Source organism: Orycteropus afer, unplaced genomic scaffold, assembly GCF_000298275.1.
Source record: "Orycteropus afer afer isolate SDZICR_OR568_19922 unplaced genomic scaffold, OryAfe1.0 scaffold00381, whole genome shotgun sequence".
NCBI classification, from domain to species: Eukaryota; Metazoa; Chordata; class Mammalia; order Tubulidentata; family Orycteropodidae; genus Orycteropus; species Orycteropus afer.
Window position 1 is genome coordinate 1406711 of NW_006921968.1, and position 14142 is coordinate 1420852.

General features: G+C 47.3%; 1 protein-coding gene across 1 annotated transcript in view; it reads left to right on the top strand.

Annotated features, from left to right (window-relative positions):
* The window catches only part of ICE1 (interactor of little elongation complex ELL subunit 1), a 97622-nt gene that overhangs the window by 75755 nt on the left and 7725 nt on the right, over positions 1 to 14142 (top strand). Inside the window, 3 exon segments of the mRNA XM_007953261.2 lie at positions 4540 to 4730; positions 6889 to 6995; positions 13777 to 13875. Coding sequence (XP_007951452.1) covers positions 4540 to 4730; positions 6889 to 6995; positions 13777 to 13875 — 397 coding nt within the window.

The following is a 14142-nucleotide window of genomic DNA, read 5'->3' on the forward strand; positions in this document are numbered from 1 at the left end:
CACTTGACTACTAACCAGAAGGCTGGCGGTTCAAACCCACCAGTCACTCCTCGGAAGGAAGGTTGGGCAATCCTACTTCCGTAGTGATACTGCCTCGGAAACCCAAGGAGGAGTCGCTATGAGTTGGGTTTGACTCAACGGCACATAACAACAACAACAATGCAAAGGCATTTGACTGTGTGGGTCATAACAAATTAGGAATAATGTTGAGAAGAATGGAAATTCCTGAACACTTAACTGTGCTCATGTACATAGACCAAGAGGCTATTGTTTGAACTGAACAAGGGGATACTGTGTGGTTTAAAATCAGGAAGGGTGTGGGTCAAGGTTGTGTCCTTTTACCACATATACTCAATCTGTATTCTGAGCAAATAATCTGAGAAGCTGGACTATGTTAAGAACAGTGTGGTGGCAGGATCGGATGAAGATTCATTAACAACTTGCGATATGCTGGTTATACAACCTTGCTTGCTGAAAGTGAAGAGGACTTGAAGTACTTATTGATGAATATTCTGGTTACCTAGTGCCGCTCTGACGGGAATATATCACAAATGGGGTGGTGTTTTGGTTACCTAGTACTGCTTTGACAAGAATATACCACAAATGGGATGGCCTTAACAAACAGGAGTTTTATTCTCTTTCGGTTTGGAGGCTTTAAGTCAGAGTTCAAAGTGTCAGCCTCTAGGGGCTGGGTGAGAGCACCTCAGCCTGGGGCTTTAGCTCTGCCTCCTGCTCCCATCCCACTGAAGCTGGAGGCTTTTCTTCACTCAGCTGCTGGCTGCTGAGGCTGACAAGCCCAAGGTTTTCAAGTAAAAAGGCACAGTCCTGATGTTACCAAACCACATGGCAGGCCATTAATTCAAGTCCATAGAAAGTCCCAAGGTCAACAGAGCATGACAGGATGCTGAGCAATGACATGGCTACATGCAGGCTTCAAGCGTGCCATAAGCTAGAGACCATTCTCAAAGCTGCTTCTTATATATGGGAAGCAGACCACATCCCTAAGGCAGCTACTAAGCTGCTAACAGTAGATTCTACCATGGAGTTAATTGCCACTCTCACCATGGGGAGAAACTACATCCAGCTGCCCAGCCACTCAACCAGGCCCAACCAAGTTGACACACAAACTTAATTACCACAATGAAGATCCAAGACTACAGTCTTCAGTATGGATTATACCTCAACCTAAAGAAAACAGAAATTCTCAAAACAGGACCAATAAACATTACAAACAAATATTGAAATGGTCAAAAATTTCATTTTATTTGGATCCATATTCAGTATCCATGGAAGCAGCAGTCAAGAAATCAGGTGTTGTGTTGTACTGGGAAAATCTTCTGCAAAAGACCTCTTTAAAGTGAAGAGCAAAGATGTCACTCTGAAGACCAAGGTGCATGTAATTCTACCCACAGTATTTTCAGTAGCCTTGTATGCTTGTGAAAGCTGGAAGAACTGATGTCTTTGAATTATGGTGTTGGAGAGGGTTACTGAAAATACCATAAACTGCCAGTAGAATGAACAAGTCTGTTCTGGAGGAAATGCAGCTGGAATGCTCCTTGGAAACAAGAATGGCCAGACTTCATCCCACCTACTTTGGCCGTGTTGTCAGAAGGGACCATTCCCTGAAGAAGGATATCATTCTTAATAAAGTGGAGGGTCAGCTGAAAAGGGGAAGGCCCTGAACAAGATGGACTGACACAGTGGCTGCGACGATGGGCCCAAGTATAGCAAGGATTGTGAGGCTGGCGCAGGACCAGGCAGTGTTTTGTGCTGTTGTACGTAGGGTCGCTGTGAGCGGGTGACTGCATGGCACCCAACAATAACACAAAAACAAGTACACGAAATAAGTGAGAGCGTGGAGGAGTGAGGAGTTCAGTAATCCACAAAAGAACTGAGTGAGGCTGTGAAGGGGAACCTGTGTCCACCGGCACTGCACAGGACTGCCCTTTTTTCAGTTCTCACCCAGTTTTCTGCCTGTGACAGGGTCCCGTCGCTCCTTTCTTTCAGTCTCCATCAGTGTGAACTATTTGAGTTTTCTTTGTCAACCAGGTTTCTGGCTCAGAGCTTCTGCTCTTGCAGGTTTTGCTGTATTATGTTTTCATATGTCCATGGAACATGGACCAAGGCAGTTATGAATTTGGCCACAGGAAAACCTTGAATTACACAAATCTCAGGTAATTTGATACAATTAGAAATAAATAGTTCAGAGATTCTATAGAAATGTTTGCTTGGAAATTGAAATCCCTGTACGTTCCCTGTTGATATACATGGTCAGCAAGCCCTCCTGCCTACAGAGAGTCTGCAGGTTCGAGTCCACCCACAGAGGCCTTGGGAGAAAGGCCTGGTGATCAGCTTCCCAAAGTCAGCCCCAGAAAACCCCACAGGGCGTGGTTCCGCTCCAACACACGTGGGGTCACCAGGCGTTGGGAAGGATGACAAGTTTTAGGAAAATTCAGGCTCTTTAAAATAACCTAAAACTTAAGGCAGATCATTAATAAAGGTTGGTAATCATCTTAATAATTTGACAAATGAGAAAGAGATTAGGAGAAGGGAAGAAAAGGATAATGTAGTGAAATACATCCCCATCCATATGGGAGATAAGAATTGCTCTCAAACAAGACCGGCAGGGTAGGTGATTAGTCATGGTTTGGATGGATGAAAAAGGACAGAAGCACAGACACTGAAAGTTAGCAATGGGATCTTAGCAGATGCAACCACAGATGCGGGAAGAAGAAGGAGAAGACAACTCTAGCAGCAGAGTTGGAAATCTTGTATAATTTCTCTGGACAAAATTGAAAATTAAGAAAATTGGTTTTAAAAGTAGAACACGTGAATAGAGCAGTTCTTCTCAATTAGCATAAATGAGGTTGGGAAGATCATTGAAAGCTGACTATACAAAGCAGCATGTATTGGGTCCACCCATGCTTTGTCTAACCTTTAAAAGATGAAGTCATTCCAGGTTATTGCAGGCATAAGAAAATGGAAAGTTCACTTCACCGTCAGTAACAAAATCTAGTGCAGCATAACACACACACACGCACAAATGAGAGGCTTGTGTTCACCGAGGTGGTCACGTGTGAAAGTTTTAAGTGAAATAGTAGATGTCCATTGCACACCTAAAGAATGACGCTTTGTAGGTAAGCAAAATAAGGTGATTCAGAGTCAGGAAATCATTGTCGTCAAAGACGGACCTTTATGACATTTAGGAAATAGAAAATGCAAGGACAGTTATTAGACATAGTGCTGCTGGAGAACACGGCATCAATGGCACATGTGTCATCAGTGGCAGATGGCTCAGGCTGGCCTCTGACTTGGGTATGAACAGATTCTTGCAGATAATCTGTGACCAAATTCTGTTCCAAGATATTCTGCCTGGTAATATAAGCTCAACCCAAATGGTTGAACTGTCAGGATGCATGCCCATGGGCAAGTACTCACAGGACTCTGTGAGTAGGAAGTCAACTTGATGGCCGTGGATTTTGGGGTAGGAAGAAGTGCCTTTACAGCTTCTGTATAAAGCAGTTTTTATCCCTGTATGGTTGATTTGTTCTCTGAAGGCTCAGACGTAAATCTGCACCGATGAAGTACATTGCTCCCGTCTGACCGCTTCTGTATTACACTGAAGAACTTGAAACAAGCTGCATGTGTGTTCATGCTGCTTAAAAGGCCTTTAAACATTCACAGGAAGTCTTAAGCCCAAGCTTGCTTGTCCGGAGTCTGCATCCTGCATTACCACATATGTGATTTTTATGGTGGACCTTCCACACGCACTGGTGGCCATGCTGCATGGTACCACCAGCCTAGAAAATCACTGGGCCAACTCTGTATAAAATTAAAGGTTTTCTTAGTGAAGGATTAGCCATCACACTCCTGTGTGTTGCCACAGGGCATGAAATGTGTGTCTACACTGAAATTTGCACATGAATGTTCATAGGAGCTTTCATGATAGCTGAGGCTGGGAAAGAACCCAGCAGCGTGTCCGAGGTTAAATGGATGGGCAGACTGTAGCGCACCACACATAGACTTCTTAGAAGGAAAAGGAGCAGACTGCTTCTAGACACTCTCCCAGCTTGGGTAAAGCTCAAAACATGGCCAGGCATGAAGGAGCAGGTGGAAGGGCCCAGAGCTGTAGGAGTCAACTTCATGAGATTCTGGAAAAGACTGTCAGAACTCTAGTGTCCGAAAAAGGACAGTGTGAAAAATTTTTTAAGATTAATTTTTTTTATTACAACTTGCGTTACAACTTTAATTTTCTGATTTCAGTTGACGATAGCAGTTGTGTGCATAGCTGCTGATCCCTCTTCTACCTGCTTGTGCTCTGTGCCCTCTCTTGTGCCTTTTTCATCTGGCTTATCAGCCCCCTTTCAAAAATCATTTTATGACCAGAAGTATGATGACTGAGATTGACATAGTTCCTGACTGAAAAAAGAACGGTTCTCAAAAGGTGTTTTTGAATTGTGCTGACTCGCATGATGCTTCCGGACATGACATGTGCCATGTTTGAGACTCCAACGTGTTTTTCCTTTTTTCATTTGCTAGAATGCTCCTGTAGATGTTGGCTTCATGGTTTCTAAGCTGCTTTTGACCATACAGTTATGTCCAAAAACAGAATTTCAGTCGAGTGAGAAGTTTGGTGAAGACCTGAGTGATAACACGTGGGAATGCATATTTGCCATTGATCTGCTCTGCTGCCATCAGAAGTGGATTTGGACACATGACAACATCATAAGGTACAGGGTTCGGACACACGACCACATCATAAGGTACAGGGTTCAGACAAAGGACATCATTAAGGTACAGGGTTCCGACTCATGATACCATCGTAAGGTACAGGGTTCGGACACATGGCCACATCATAAGGTACAGGGTTTGGACTCATGATACCATCCTAAGGTACAGGGTTTGGACACTCGACAACATCATAAGGTACAGGATTTGGACACATGACCACCTCATTAGGTACAGGGTACAGACAAAGGACATCATTAAGGTACAGGGTTCAGACTCGTGATACCATCCTAAGATACAGGGTTTGGACATAGGACAACATCCTAAGGTACAGGGTTCGGACACACAACCACATCATAAGGTAGAGGGTTCAGACAAAGGACATCATTAAGGTACAGGGTTCGGACTCATAATGCCATCCTAAGGTACAGGGTTGGGACACACGACCACATCATAAGGTACAGGGTTCAGACAAAGGACATCATTAAGGTACCGGGTTCCGACTCATGATACCATTGTAAGATACAGGGTTCGGACACACGGCCACATCATAAGGTAGAGGGTTCAGACAAAGGACATCATTAAGGTACAGGGTTCCGACTCATGATACCATCGTAAGGTACAGGGTTCGGACACACGGCCACATCATAAGGTACAGGGTTTGGACTCATGATACCATCCTAAGGTATAGGGTTTGGACATATGACAACATTCTAAGGTACAGGGTTTGGGCACAGGACAGTGTCCTAAAGTACAGGGTTGGACACATGCCAGTGTCATACAGTACAGGGTTGGGGCACATAACAGTTATTAGGTACAGCGTTTGGACACATGACGGTGTCATAAGATGCGCAGGGTTTGGTCACAGGACAAAGTCATTCATTAGGTACAGAGTCCAGACACATGATCACATGAGGTACAGGGTTTGGACACAGGACAGCATCATTACTAAAAACAAAGGTGGCTACCTGAATCACAGTGTCTGTAGAGCAATTGTTGAACTGCGTTTGGATCACCTGTCTAAGTTGTGAGCCCCTGAAACGTTTTCAAATGGCACCATCTCAGTTTGGGTTAAAACCATCAGAATCACTGTTAACCTTCTCTCGCTTTATGTTTTTCGGGCACCTGTCACTACCTCTCATTCTCTTCCGACTAGAGCCGAAGCCCCTGTGGGAGGGACTTTGCTTTGGTTGCTGCCATGTCCCCAGCATGCTGGACAGTGCCCATGTGGAGGCTCCCCAGGTACAGGCTGAGGGAGCCACTCATACTGACCCTCTGTGAACACCACATGAGCAGCATTACTCAAAATCCAGCATAGCACCCCTTCTCACCTCGCGTTTCCGGAGAGAACTGAGTCCTTGGGCACCCAGTGTATGTCTCATGGATCCTGTGCATCTAGATGTTGGCATGGTGAAGGGAACTTGGTCACTCAGATCATTCTTCTGTAGGTTTTAATGTTCTCGTGGAACACTGGCTGAGAGGCTTGTCTAAGGGAGATAATGACAGTAAAAGAATTCACTAGAGAGCCATGAGTCAGCATCCTGGAGATACTTTGGGATGTGTTCTGTGAGAATAGTCAAGTGATTGTCTAAGGATGTGGGGCCATGTATGGTACTGCCCCTTAGTTCTAGAGGAGAGGAGAGTGGACATGGACTGTCAGATGAGGGGAGTGATGATAGGTGGAGATGCAATTGATTTAAAGAAACAGCTAGGAATGGATGTTTCCGGACTGACAGGGAAGCGAGAATAGTCTGGGTGCTGTGTGTGTACTGCAGCCCTCAGCATCTCCTTTCTGGGGCCCAGGAGGCAGGGTGCCACCAGGTACCAGCAGCTGATGCTGGTCCCCAGTAAGGACGTTGACTGTCTGCCTAGTAGCTGCAGACCCTCTTCCTGAGGTACTGCAGTGCAGTCATGCATCCTTCATACATGAAGAAAGAAGTCAGACACATGACAGTGTCATAAGGTCCAGGGTTTGGACACAGGACAAAGTCATTAGGTACAGGGTCCAGAAACATGATAACATAATTACAAGAGTAACAGTTGTCTGAGGATGGGGGCATGGAGTGCTGTAGTCTTCATTCTCTTGTCTGCATTTAATTTCTCTAGTACACATGAACAATGCCACGTAAGAAGTAAACTTTTTCTTTTTTAATTTGATAGCAAGGAGCTCTGGCCTGTAATGGACAAATGGGTCAAATACAGAAAAGGACACGCAAACATCACCTATACCCCTGACATCATTATAGCATCAGTGCTGCGGCTCATTGGTGAGTATCTTCTACCTTAAATGCTTCTCCTGTGACTCATGATACGACAATGAGCAAAGAACTCCCTGTATAATAGTAATGTTGATGTTGAAAACTGACCATAATGACTGTGTGGTAGTTAAAGTTGTGTGTCAACTTGGCTGGGCCATGGTTTTGAGTGGCTGGGCAGCTGGTGTCATTATTCCCATGATGAGACTGTAATCACCTCCCTGGTGGGACCACCTCCCTGGTGGGACCTGCTGTGAGCACCTAATCAATGGAAGGAGAGCTGTCTCTGTGGTATGGCCTGCTCCCAGAGTCTACAGAGAAGCTCTGAGGAAGGTTTCTAGCTCCTTAGCACACTTGGATCCTGCATTTGGCAGTCTTCATCTCCAGTTCCTTGGTTTGAACCAGTGGCCTGTCGTGTTGTCTGCCGATCTTGTGGCAGAAATGGGATCGTGCCATTTCACCTGCTGATCCCAGGTTCATCAGCCTCAGCAGCCAGCAGCTGCATGAGTTCAGAGAAGCCTTCAGCTCCAGTGGGCTTGTAACAAGAGGCAGAGCTGAAGCCCAAGGTTGAGAGGCCTTCACGCAGCCCCTAGAACTGGCACTCTGAATTCCGACATCTAGCCTCCTACACCGTAAGAGCGTAAATCCCTGTTTATTAAAGTCGTCCGCTTGTATTTCTGCTAGAGCAGCACTGGAGGACCGAGGCAGACTGATGGTGGGGACCCAGTGGGGCAGACGCCTCTGCAGCCTGATTCATCCTCCGCTCTCACGCGCATTCTTTGTAAATCAGCGTTGCATCCATTGTTGGCAGGGACTCTGAGTTCCCATATGAGTGGGTTTTGTTTATAATTGAACACTTGCTTCTTGGATGATAATACACAGAGATGCACTCCCTCACACACACACCCCAGGAGCATAAATCGCTATAAATTCTCCGACACTCTTAATCTCATCTCCAAAAGAAGGATATTTCCACCTCTCTCTCCCAAAATGTGTTTGATACTTTCACAATAAGGATCATTTCATGTACTTGCATGACTGGGAACTAGTTTTTATTTTCTTCTGTTTTCCTCAAAACTGAATACACAGAAGTTAAAATCTTTGTTTAGATTCACTGCCATCAAGTTAATTCTGACCCATAGTGACCCCCGCCCCGCCCCCCGGGTTTCTAAGGCAGTAAATTTTACGGACGCAAACTGCCTCATCTTCTCCTGCGGGGTGGCTGGTGGATTTGAGCCACTGACTTTGGTTCACAACCGAATACCTTCACCCCTGCACCACCAGATATCATTATGTAGACGTATTTTAAATGAGATGTAGATTCCTCTTAATCTCAGATTGCGGGATCTGGTTCAGTCCCCTCCTTTATCACCCTGAGATCTTTATCTTTCACTTATTTTTCCCTCTTTGCTTTGTCTTGGACATGCTGTTGGTTCTGCAGAGTAGCCAATGATGAGATCCACTAGTACAGGAATGCACTCTGACTTAACTCAGAACACCATTTAGGGTGAGGGTTATTGTTTGAGAGTATGTAAGTTACATAAGTAAGTCATCACAGTAAAGAATATGATCCAGACCAAACATGCTGCCATTGGGTTGATTCTGACTCATAGCGACCCCCATAGGGTTTCCATGGTTGTAAATCTTTATAGAAGCAGACATCCTCATCTTTCTCCCATGGAGTGGCTGGTGGGTTTGAACCACCAACCTTTTTTTGGTTAGCAGCCAAGTGCTTTAACCATAGCACCACCAGAGCTCCTTAAGGAGTATAATATCCCTTATTGTGTTACTATCAGCAGTGTTGCATTCCTGCTTGGAACAGGCCTGGTTTCAAGGTAGGCACACTTCATTTCTCTGAAAGTTACCAGAAATGCACTGTGAGTAGGGTTATCAAACGAGGAGGTGACTGGTAAAGACTGAGCAGTGTAGGCCTTCCAATGAGCAGGAGGAGGCCACGGAGCAAAGCCAGAAGGGAAGGTGAGTAGGCTGCAGGGTGTGGCCTCTGAAACCCGGACGTGGAGGTGAGCAGACTGCAGGGCCCTCTGTTGCAGACACTCTCATGACCACCCAGGAGACACAGGACCAGAGCTGTAGACCCTCCCAGTCAGGGACCTCTGGCTGCTTGGCCATTCTGATTTCAGAAGCAGCTCCTCTTGGGCATTCAGAACAGAAGCTCTTTTTTTGGTCTTATTCATTCTGAAAGGCAGACTCTTGTGGGGAGTTGCAAAAAGCCAGAGATGTGTCCCATCTGGAGGTAGGTGAGCTGACTTAGGTGGTGTCCTCTGAAGTTCTCAGATGGAACGGTACTTTTTGAAGTTACACTGTAACCTCTGCTGTGACTTGCTGAGGTGATGGGCAGCTGCCCATTAGGTCTTGTCCTGTGAGAGATCATGGACATGGAAGCTGGTGTCCCGTTGGCCGCCTTTTGCTGCAGTGGACGTGGTCTATTTTCAGTGAAAGCCTGGTCTGATGGACGGTTATCTCCAGCGCCTTTCCCAGTCAGGCTTTATGAATGTGTGCTTTATACTGACTACTTCTGCCACGCCAACTGCTCAGCTCCACTTCCGGCTTTCACAGGCCCCGCCCCGCAGTCCACTCACCTCCACTTGGGTTTTCTGTTGATTTTTATTGTTTCCTGCGATGCTGTTGTTACTGGCGCATTCTCAGGCTCCTGTGTCAAACTTCCGATCGGGGCCTTGGGGGTGACAACGGTGTCGCCGTGAGGAAGTCAGCAGGTTCCGTCATTGGGTCCAGCGTCACACGTGGAGAGCAGAGCGGCACAGGGTCACGGCCGATCTAATCCGCTCAGACACAGAGGACACAGGGTCACACAGGCACTTTCAGAGAGGGACCGTAGGAGTCGTCCGTCTGTGGCTGAAGGCGAATGTCCTCGGCTTGCCTGCGAACCAGAGTCTGTGACTGCGCCAGGCACGCTCAGGTGCACTTGTCAGGTTCAGGCTAGTTATTGTGGTCCACAACTGTTTCCATTTCTGCTGTTGAGAAATGGCTAGATGATTTATAACATTTAATGATGTATGTTATTTAGAATAATATCTGTACACTTATAAAATAAGAATGATAACTAACACAGTTACATATTATGTGGACAAAAATAATTGAGAATAATATAAAATTAAGAATATTGTGTCCTAAAGTGGCGACCCTAAAGTACTCGACTGTAGCTGAGAGGTGGGGGAGCCGGGTGAAGCCGCGGTGCCGTAGCTGGGGCAGGAGAGGCTGTATGTGCTGGGGCGCTGCCTCCGGGCTCGGCACCTCACACACAGGCAAGGAAGTGGCAGGGCGACCAGGCAGGCACGGGGGTGGGAGGCCGAGGTTGTGGGGAGAACACAGCCAGCCTGCGCTTTGGGTGGACTGGCTGGGATGCTGCGCTGGTCAAGACGGGTGGGACCTCCAGGCACCTTCATGCACCCACTTCGTCAGCATCTGGAGAGAAAAAGGCTTCCAAGAAAAACCTCTCTGGGGAACCTTCTGGCATGTTTGGAGGCTGATAGTGAATCTCATCTGTAATGGTATTGACTGGCTGTGGTTTAACAGTCCTGGCCTCAGTCACCGGCTGCCTCCATTCGTGAGGTAATCCTAGCCTCAGTTCTGGGATAATACTGCCTCTGTTCCTGGGATAATCCTGACCTAAGTCACCCGCTGCCTCCGTTCATGAGGTAATCTTCACCAAAGTCACCCGCTACGTCCATTCCTGAGATAATCCTAACCAAATTTACCTGCTGCCTCTGTTCATAGGGTGATCCTAGCTGAAGTAATCTGCTTTTGCACGTAACATAAAAGAACTGTCTTTATTCTTAATTCCAAGTTTATAAAATCTGAATTGGTGAATTCTTTTATTCCATGGACATATTACTGGGAAAGGAAACAAGTTTTCTGCCGAAACGATTTTGTATTACCTGAAGTTTGAGGTAAACGTAGATAAGGTCAACATTTGTATTAACGAATGGTCATGCGTAACAATTAAACGGGACTCACTCTTACTTACTGAGTGCTCCTGTGTGAAAGACTGCAGACTCTTGAATTGCCCAAATTGCTTTAGGGTTGGAATAATGTGGGGCACTGATCAAGCCTCATCTGACCAGTCCTTCCTTCATGAAGAGCTGAGACAGGTTAGCTGTTGTTTGTTGAGGCCACTCAGTGGGACAGACAGTTGCTACCCTGACCCATCATGTTGGCTAGAATGACATGGTTTCCTGGTATTTCCTGGGACTCTGACCAAACCCTCTCCTGTTTAGTCAGTTCCAACTCAGAACAACCCTGTAGAACAGAATAACATGCCCCATAGGGTTTCCAAGGCTGTAAATCTTACGGGAGCAGACAGCCAGGTCTTTTCTCCTGTGGAGTGCCTGAAAGCACATCTAAGAACTGGCCCAGAGTCTCGTCTTTTGTGAGAGTACACACAGAGGAGGGTGTGGGCCTGCCATGGTGGGAGGGAGAGGAGTCCACCCAGAGCCAGCTGGGATTCTGAGATGGTCAAGACGGTCAAGACGGGTGGGACCTGCAGGCACCTTTGTGCACACAGCCGTCTACACGAGAGCCACTGGGGTGAAGGGAGGGGCCGGAGCAATGGGAAGAGCTGGGGCCATGAGGTTGGATCTTTATCCGTGGTTCTCAGCCTGTAGGGCTTGGGACCTGTATACTCCCCAGGGTTATTGAAGACCTAGGACTGGGTTTACTGGTCATATGGAGACTGGTGAAACTCAGAGACTATGGTCCCTAATCACTCTTTGGGGCTGGACTTGAACTCACTCCCATGGTGTCCAGCCAGATAGTAGGCCTATGAGGTACCAAATTAACCAGGTAGGTGCACTCCTTATAAGAACAGCGAACCTTGGGAGGTCAGAAGGGGAGCGTTTGCACAGGGAGAAAGCTCAGAGGGCAGGAATCCATATGAAAGAAGGGCACAGGGAAAAGGTAACCAGAGGGAGGAAGTAGGAAGAGAGCTGTTAATGTTGTGGGGGTTGTAATCAGTGTCATGAAACAAAATGTGTGTGCACTGCTGAATGGAAAAGGAATCTCTGTAAACTTTTAGCAAATACACAATGAAAAGCTTTTTTGAAAAAAGTGACTGAAGACCCACCTCAAATGACATCCTTGATTCTAAACTGTTTCTGTCTGTACTCCCTGTGTTAGAAATTAAAACTGAGGAATTTAAGTAAAATAAAATAAAATAAAAATGTGTAGCTGTGAGTTTTAAAATAACTCTGGTAGCATAGTAGCTAAGACACGTGCCTGCTAACCAGAGGGCTGGCGGTTCAAACCCACCAGCCACTTCTCGGAAGGAAGGTTGGGCAATCCTACTTCCGTAGTGATACTGCCTCGGAAACCCAAGGAGGGGTCGCTATAAGTCGGGTTTGACTCGACGGCACATAACAACAACAACAACAAACTTACCATAAATGGCATTTTTAATAATAAAACTACTTCAAAAACAAGTGAAGGTGGAGGGAGGGGTGGTGGTGTTACAGACCTCTTTAACGTGTGCTTCAGGAATGCCGTACCTGCTCAGTGTCATTCGCTGAGCTGTGTTGGGAAGATATGTGAGGAAAATCCAGTGTCGTCCAGATGTGTCAGGAGCAGAGTGCCAGGGTCCTTGCCGGTCTCCGGATGGTTGTGCTGCTACAGTGCGGCTTAGGGAGGACTCAGCCCTTCCCTGGTTGTGCTGGGAGATGTGGGACCTCTGAATGTCTCATACTGTGGTCCGTTAGAGTCTGTCAGGCTAGGCTGCGGACCTTTTGGGCGTCCACAGTATCCACTGAACACGCGTACACATGCACGTACACACACGGGTATTGTCCGAGCAGTCTGAAGTGGTGGAAAGCTGCCAAATCAGAGTGACTGACCGAAGTGTTCCAGAATTCTGATTTTGCTGCAAAGCTCAAAGTTTATCATCAACAGTGATACACTTCTTTGAACTGATAGGGCCCCTTTGTTTGGGAGATCTGCCTTGATCTGAGCAGCCATTGCTTATCGGTTGTTCTTGCACATGAACTTGGTGCCCGTGGACATGGTGGCCTGGTCCCCTCCTCGGGACACCCATGCGCTCCAGGCTGCAGCAGTGCCTGGAGTTCACATCCTGCCTCATCGTATAGGACGGATACACAGCACGTGTTTTGGGTTGGGGTTCCGTGTAGACCTTGTTCCTGTTTCATCCAGCATGTGCTGAAGTGAAGGTGGCGTTTTAATGGTGAGCTCCTGTTGACGAAATGGTGCCACCACCCCGATTGGCACCAAAGGGCCAGTGCCTTGCCTCTGCGCCAGTCCGTGTCCCAGCAGCAGGTGAAGGCGCCTTAGTCCCTGTGAAAGTGGTTTTGACCTCGACGAGTCCCCGGTGTGTGGACCACACCTGGAGAAGCGCTGGACTCGATGACAGCAAGTTACCAGTGTTACACTGCAAAGACGCTTTCTGAAGGGGCCTGAGGTTTGTAACGGTGGCTGACCTCACGGAAGTGAGCCTGTCACGTCGCCTCCTGCAGCAACTGTCCATTCTGCCTACTGCAGCCCATCTGGCGGAGCAGCGCCCCGGTCCACAGAGGCCACACGTGTGCCTTGATCACCCCTGAAAGACGCTGGTGCTGCCTAAGCCGCTATTTGACATCGACAGTCTCTGTGTGGAAAGACAGGCATCCATCTTACCACCTTAACGTCAATCAGTTCAGGGTACTTAGGTTTAACTCATGTAACTTGCACAGAAGGGAGTCCATTTCAGTTTTTAGGAAAAGCCAATCTGCATTTAACCAAAGATCACTCACCTTGCTTTTTGTTTCCCCAGGTCGTTTAGGCCAATTGGGTTTGAAGGAGGGCTTCCCGTCGGCTGTGAAGAACATCAGTTCGGTGATTGGTATGTTCATTCAGCATGCTCGGGATGAAGGTAAAACACTTGTCTGTGATGCCGACTCAGTCCGTGGCCCTCTCTCCCCTGGGAAGTGTTATCCAGACCTGCCGGGGGGTGTGCTTGCACTGCTCCGCTTGCCTTAGGCTCAGGGAAGAAAGGTCTCCCACCACCTGCGGCTGTCCTGCCATAGCCCACGGTCACACTTGACTGAACGTGTGGGTTTGGGGTGGTGGTTGAAATGGTAGGATCCGCCATGCCGGGCAGCGATGGTAGAGGGTGGAGGCGTGCTCTCTCTTGCTGGCC